This window comes from Zingiber officinale, chromosome 11A, assembly GCF_018446385.1.
Source record: "Zingiber officinale cultivar Zhangliang chromosome 11A, Zo_v1.1, whole genome shotgun sequence".
Lineage (NCBI taxonomy): Eukaryota > Viridiplantae > Streptophyta > Magnoliopsida > Zingiberales > Zingiberaceae > Zingiber > Zingiber officinale.
Genome location: NC_056006.1, coordinates 32,547,502 through 32,555,375, shown reverse-complemented (window position 1 = coordinate 32,555,375; position 7,874 = coordinate 32,547,502). Strand labels below are relative to the sequence as shown.

General features: G+C 41.9%; 1 protein-coding gene across 1 annotated transcript; it reads left to right on the top strand.

Moving 5' to 3' along the window:
* Nucleotides 1–7,291: 7,291 nt before the first annotated feature.
* Nucleotides 7,292–7,618, top strand: LOC122031332 (deoxyuridine 5'-triphosphate nucleotidohydrolase-like). The gene has a single exon (XM_042590458.1). The coding sequence runs from the start codon at nucleotides 7,292–7,294 to the stop codon at nucleotides 7,616–7,618; it is 327 nt and encodes a 108-aa protein (XP_042446392.1).
* Nucleotides 7,619–7,874: the final 256 nt, after the last annotated feature.

Here is a 7,874-nt window from a genome sequence, read left to right as displayed (position 1 = left end):
TTTCAAAATTGTAATGTACAAAATTGGAGCTGTGGAAGGTCCACTCGAGACGGAGTTACGAGGAGGGCGCGTGCAACACAAGGTGGTCAAAGGACGGAGCTTGAGAAGCTGTTGACCTTAGGTTGACCATCCGATCTTCTCATTTGCTTGAGAAGATCGTAGTAGGGCCATGACATAATCACAAAATTTAATTAATTGCTTTTGTGTGTATGTGATGCATGCTAGTTAATTAAGTAATTAATTAGTGCCTAGCGATTAGATTAGATCTAAATCGTGCACATGATGCACCCTTCGATTATATTAGATCTATCGAGTATATTATACGCATCATCGTTTAGATTAGATCTAAAACGCGTCAACTCGTAATGCCTACCATGCCGTGATACCTACCACTACCTCGATCGCATGTTGTTGTTGAATCTGCCAAAGCAGAGCAACACATACTATCTTGGTAGGGTACGGAGGGACAATCTTGGTCCCGCCTATCAACGCATGGGTGAGTACAACTCAATTAGATTGAGTATTCCTAGTTTACTCGATTGGATCGAGTACAACTATAGGCATTCTTCCAACGGTTGGAAAGGTAGGACAAAATCACGTTTATATTAATTCTCGGGCGTATTAGCCAAAGCTAACTCGAGTTTTAATATCAATGCGGATCTTGATCCTATAAACAAGAGTTATATAGAGATGTAATTGGTAATCGTTACCTACCGATCATACTAAGTCTTGGGCGTATTATCCAAAGCTAACTCAAGGGTTAGTATGATGTGGATCTTGTCCCACATGAATTATAGAATTCAGTGGGAGCATCATTTAGTTAAAGGCCTAATTAAATGATTAAGAATATGATACTTATTTCTGTATTTATTTCTGTTGTAGAATTGCCATGACGTCAAACACAAACATCTTCTCTCCGTTCCGTCCTTAAGAAGGACAAGCTCAACGGAGCAAATTTCCTGGAACCCGAGAATAGTTCTCACCCAAGAACGTAAGCTGACGTTCGGAGCAACCCATTCGGAGGCTCCTCCTGCCACTGGCCAAGATGCTTCGAGAAGCATCAAGATGACGCATTAGATGTGTCTGTCTTATGCTCGCGACCATGAACTCTGAGCTTGAAGCAACATGAGTTGATGGGCACTTACGATATGATTGAACATCTTTGTCACCTATATCAAGGACAAGCAAGGCCTTGGAAGAAGAATACCCGGAAGACCTTACGAAGAAGAGAAATAAGATTTCTACTTGGTATACATGTTATAGAAGTCAACCTCTCTATTTCTTCATCGTGGGTATTAGATACGGATTTGCACATTTGTACTAATGTACGAGAAATAGCAGGGCATTGACGAAGGGTGAGATAGACCTACGAGTAGGCAATGGAGCACGGGTTGCTACTATTGCTGTAGGAACTTACCATCTATCTCTGCCCTCTGGGCTTGTACTAGAATTAGATGATTGTTGTTATGTGCCTGCCTTAACAAAGAACATTATATCTGTTTCTTGTTTGGACAAGAAAGGTTTTTCGTTTATAATAAAGAACAAATGTTGTTCCGTCTATTTAAATGAAATGTTCTATTGTAGTGAACCTCTGATGAACGGACTCTATATTCTAGACCATGAGAGCCCTATTTATAACATAAATACCAAGAGGTTCAAGTCAAATGACATGAACCAAACCTACCTCTGGCACTGTTGCTTAGGTCATATAAATGACAAGTGCTTATCCCAGCTCCAAAAGGATGGTTTGCTGGACTCATTTGATTTAGAATCATATGAGATATGCGAGTCATGCCTACGAGGCAAGATGACCAAGACTCCCTTTAGAGGGCACAGCGAAAGAGCGACTGATTTGTTAGGACTCATACATAGTGATGTATGTGGCCCTTTCAATGTCACTGCTAGAGGCGGTTATAGGTACTTCATCACATTTACTGATGACTTCAGTAGATATGGTTATGTGTACTTGATGACACATAAGTCTGAATCCTTTGAAAAGTTCAAAGAATTCAAGAATGAAATACACCGACTTGGCAAGAGTATTAAGATACTTGATCCAATCGAGATGGAGAATACCTTAGCCATGAGTTCCGTGACTATCTAGTGAGTGTGGATTCTATCCCAACTCACTCCTCTGGAACACCACGGTGGAATGGTGTATCCGAAAGGAGGAATCGTACCTATTAGATATGGTACGATCGATGATGAGTCACACAGATCTTCCGACATACCTTTGGGGCTATTCTCTAGACACGGCAGCTCAACCGAGTTCCATCCAAGGCCGTGATAAAGACACCATATAGGATATGGACTGGGAGAGATGCCCAGGTGTCTTTCATGAGGATTTGTGGTTGTGAGGCTTACGTTCGACGTCAAATCTCAGACAAGTTAGGACCCAAATCCGACAAGTGCTACTTTATTGGATATCCCAAGGAAACTAAGGGATATTACTTCTACATTCTCAGTCAGCACAAGGTAGTTGTGGCAAAGACTGGGGTCTTTCTAGAAAGGGACTTTGTTTCCAGAAAGACTAGTGGGAGCGCGTTCGATCTTGAAGAAGTTCAAGATGCGAACAATAGCACTGATGCCTCGATGGAAGTTGAACTGGAACCACAAAGTGTTGTGGATGATGTTGTTCCACAAAGAGTTGAGGAACAACAACCAGTTCAAGTAGGCATACCTCTTCGCAGGTCTGATAGGGTACGTCATCAGCCTGAGAGATACTCATTTCTCTTGTTTGACCATGATGACGTTGTGCTCATAGATGATGAGCCTACCACCTATCAGGAAGCTGTGATGAGACCAGATTCCGAGAAATGGCTAGAGGCCATGAGATCCGAAATGGAATCCATGTACACCAACCAAGTATGGACTTTGGTTGATCCACCTGAAGGGGTAAAATCCATTGGGTGTAAGTGGGTCTTTATGAGAAAGACTGACATGGATGGACTTATCTATAAGGGTCGCTTGGTAGCTAAAGGTTTCAAGCAGATTCATGGTATTGACTATGATGAAACCTTTCCTCCAGTAGCGATGTTTAAGTCTATTCGAATCATGCTTGCTATTGCAGCTTACCACGATTACGAGATCTGGCAGATGGACGTCAAAACTGCGTTTCTAAATGGAAACCTACTCGAGGATGTGTACATGACACAACCTGAGGGTTTTGTAGATCCAAAGCATACTAGCAGAGTATGCAAGCTGCATAGGTCCATTATCGACTAAAGCAAGCTTCTCGGAGCTGGAATCTTCGATTCGATGATGTAATCAAACAGTTTGGTTTCATCAAGAACAAAGATGAGCCTTGTGTCTACAAGAAGGTTGTAGGGGATATAGTTCTCTTCCTCATATTGTATGTGGATGACATACTACTCATTGGGAAGGACATACATTTGCTTCAGTCTGTCAAGACCTGGCTAGGGAGTTGTTTCTTAATGAAGGACTTAGGTGAGGCATCCCGCATTCTAGGGATACAGATCTATAGAGATAGATCTAAGAGATTGCTTGGCCTAAGTCAGAGTACATATATTGACAAGGTACTCCTTCGATTTGCCATGCAGAACTCCAAGAAGGGATTTCTGTCGATATCACATGGCGTGAGTCTTTCGAAGACTCAAGGTCCCTCTTCTAGAGAGGTGAGAGACCGCATTGATCAGATCCCTTATGCCTCAGCCATAGGATCGATCATGTACGCCATGCTATGTACTCGACCTGATGTCTCGTATGCTTTGAGCATGACGAGCAGATACCAGTCAGATCCAGGTGAAAGTCACTGGATAGCGGTCAAGAATATTCTTAAATACTTAAGAAGGACTAAAGAATATTTCTTGATATATGGAGGCAATGATGAGCTAGCTGTAAAGGGTTACAGTGATGCTAGCTTCCAGACCGACCAGGATGACTATAGATCGCAGTCGGGGTTCGTGTTTTGCATTAATGGTGGTACTGTGAGCTGGAAGAGTTCGAAGCAGGACACAGTAGCTGATTCTACGACAGAGGCCGAGTATATTGCTGCATCAGAGGCAGCAAAGGAGGCAGTTTGGATTCGCAAGTTCATCACTGAACTTGGGGTGGTTCCTAGCATTGCTGACCCTATTGAGCTCTATTGTGACAACAATGGAGCTATAGCACAGGCGAAGGAACCTCGCTCACACCAGCGGACCAAACACATACTACGGCGCTTCCATCTCATTCGAGAGATCATCGAGAGAGGAGATGTGAAGATTTGCAGAGTACCTACAGAGGCTAACATCGCAGATCCCTTGACCAAGGCTTTGGCACAGAGGAAGCATGATGGTCACACTAGGTCATTGGGGCTTAGAGCCTGATTGGCACTAGTGCTAGTGGGAGATTGTTAGCTAGAGCCCTAGAGCCAATCATTTGATGATTGTATTTTGGACTTGTTGTATCATATTCTATATAAATAAAGGCATTTGGTTTTTGGTTATTATACTTACTTGTATTGGTGCCAAATAAACTAAGTATAATAACGTCCTTGAGTAGAAGGTTCTCACCTATATCAATCGGTTAGTTGAACCGATAGTGAGATAATATAGGGAACACTACTCTTAATCATTCCTAGTCGGGTATTAACATTCAGGGACAATGTTAATGCAATAAGACTAGCATGTAGGTCAACTCGATGACTTGATCTCACAAGTCATGGATATAGAGATATCAAGTTGACACATGGGTATGCATTGGAGAATGTATACTGAATGACCCGCCATGAGAAAGTATCATGGATCGTTATATGAGTGTCATATACTTTCTCATGTCGCTATTAGTATGACTACTAGTCCTTAGACCTGAAGTCACCATGGTTCCCTACATAAGGAGTTATGTACTTTGGTTTCCTCAAACGTCACCCGTAATTGGGTGGACTATAAAGGCGATTACTGGGTATGTAACAAATTATGCGGAGGGATGTGAGTGATGTAGATGGGATCTATCCCTCCTATATGACGGGAGAGACATCGGTATTCTTGATAGAGTGAGACCACGAAGTGCATGGCCATGCCCAAATGAGTCAATATGAGATATTAAGCTCATTTGATTGAGTGAGTCTACTTGGAGTTCAAGATTTAGATTGATTAGAGGATGACACAGTCTATGCCTCACATTGATCAATCTAGATGTCTAGGATAGAAGAACACTTGTCATATATTGTGATGAGTCACAATTAGTAGTCACAAGGTGATGTTGTATCTCAACATTCTTGTAACTTGGGTAGTAATGATGTATTGCTAGATACCGCTCATTACTTATGTTTCTAAATGAGTTTAGGGGCATTGCCAACGTTACAAGAACCTATTGGGTCATACACAAAGAACAAGTGGATGGAGATTAGGTTCATATGATGAACCAAGAGGATTAGATTCATTTGATGAATCAAATTGGATTAAGAGTAATCCTAATTGGGCTAATTGAGTTGGACTCAAGTTGATTCATGTGTTTACTGAGTCTAATTTAGATTATGACTCATTGAATCAATTTAATTAAATGAATTAGATTCATTGTATTAAATTGGCTTGAATTAAATGGTTGGATTAGATCAACCATGAGAGAGATTAAGTCAAGTTTGACTTGACTTGAGAGGAAGATGAAGAGTCAAGTTTGACTTGACTTTATGCCACCTCATTGGTGAGTTGGCATTAAGTGGACCAATGATCATGCTCCACATCATGATGGTTACTTAAGTGAAGTGCCACCTCATGGGAGTTACCAAGAGTTGTGACTCTTGGTATCCCATGGAGGTTACAAACCACTTAATTAGATGAAAAGAGTTTCATTTTGCAAGTGTAACTCTCATTTTCAAGTGATCTTCCTCCTCCTAAGCTCCCTTCATGCTCCTTCTCTTCTCTTGGTCGTGGGTTTCAAGCAAGGGAGAAGAATGGAGAGTGAATCTAATCCAAGAAGAAAGGTTAGTGAAAGTCACATAGAGATTTTAGAGGAGTGTGTTCTCTTCTTTTCCTTTCTTCTTCTTCCAATCCTACCCGAGAGCCCTAGAGAGTGCTAGCACACTTGTGGTGCTCTCTTCTCCATCCTTGAGTGTTAGAGAACACATCTTGTTCATGTGGATATCACTAGAGAGTTGTCTACGTTGACAACTTCGAGATCCGGCATACCGTTGGACGAGCGGGATTAGCTAGGGCACGCTTCAAAGGTATAAAATGTTTTTCCTTTGTAGATCTACTGTAGATCATAGTTTTAAACTCGTACTCATATTTTCAAAAGTTTTTATTCGCACGAGATCCAGTGGCATGGGTGATTCGGGGTTTCCGCGACTCGAAAACGCGATTTTCACAGCCCGATAACCCAACATCTTTAAAGACCCCTACACGATCTTAAAGGAAGAACAGGAAAAATTAAAGGCCTCAAGAACTCTCGTCAAACAACCAAATATAACAACACCCCTATTTGAAGACCAAATTAGAGAATATCGGTGTAACCAAAGGTGACTCCATAATGCTCAGCAAGCCGCTAGGAGGTTGGGCAGAAGACTAACTGGGGGATCTGCACCAATATACACCCTCGAGCAACAAATCGATCCCCAGATACAACTACATCTCTCTATGCAGGAAAGAGCCTCTATTGCCCCCGTGTAGGTTTTATATCACTCCTGAAGAGATGATGTACACCATCGGGTCTATATTCATAGATCTGAGGAAGCTATATTGGTTATAGAAGGCCATCAGGTAGACAGGACGTTTGTCCAAGAAGAAAGCTTTCTCCAACTTCAAAGGAGCAGGATAAAGTATATCCACCTAAGTGTACTGCAAGTTTGAATACAGACCCTACACCGACAAGAAGATGGAACAATGACCCTAATAGTATTTCATGACAACCGACAGGAAGGAGATCAAGCCATCCTTGCATCTATGGAAGTGGACATAATCAGAGGAAGTCAACTCATCTATGTAATTCTCAATATAATGCTAATGGTTGGCAACTTTTTTCGAAATATTCAGGTAACCATCCTCACCAAGGGATATGAGCAGTGGCGGCATGGCGAGGCAAATTTGCTAATTACAAGGGGGCTTGTAGGAAGACTATCCAACACCCCTAATGTCGGATTCGCTTATGAAATACAAGGAGTCATCGACTATTTAGCTAGCCATGGGGTCAATGCACTACCTGGAAGGTGTTTTTCTACCAAGATTTACAAGGGCTAAACTGAACAATTCGTCCAACGACCCTTAATATTCCTATGCGTCCCACAGAGGTAAGCAGTAGGAACCTCATGGACGGGCGAATTTCATTAAGTTTTAGCAATTATAGAGAGGCAAGTATGGCAGAGCCACCTCGTTACAACCATCGTGATGAAGAAATACAAAGTGATGAAGAGTCTTTGCATACATTAGCGGTTCTTGTGGAACAAGCATCAAGAGTCTTCGCATATATTGATGACCCAGTGGATGAAACTCCCGAAGACCAAATCTATCCTAATGTTCCGGTATACTTCTCCTCTCCCTATGCAATTTTACCTGAGAGAAAATCCTCCGGTACTGCAGGATATGATTTAGCAGCAAGCCATGACTGCACCATACCACCACGAGGGAGGGCTCAAATACATACCGGTATTGGTATGGAAATTCCATGGGGAAGATATGGATGAATCACCCCAAGATCTAGCTATACATGGAAACATGGAATGGATATTGGCGCCGGAGTTATTGATTGTGACTATCGAGGCGAGATTATTAATGTAGCATTCAATCATTCAGATGTAGCACTGGTTATTCACTCAGGTGATTGCATTGCTCAACTTATATTCGAGCGAATTCTCCTACTTGAGTTGTATCAAGTTCACCATCTTGAAGAAACCACTAGGGGAATACAAGGGTTTGGGTCAACTGATAGGGCAATCCCCT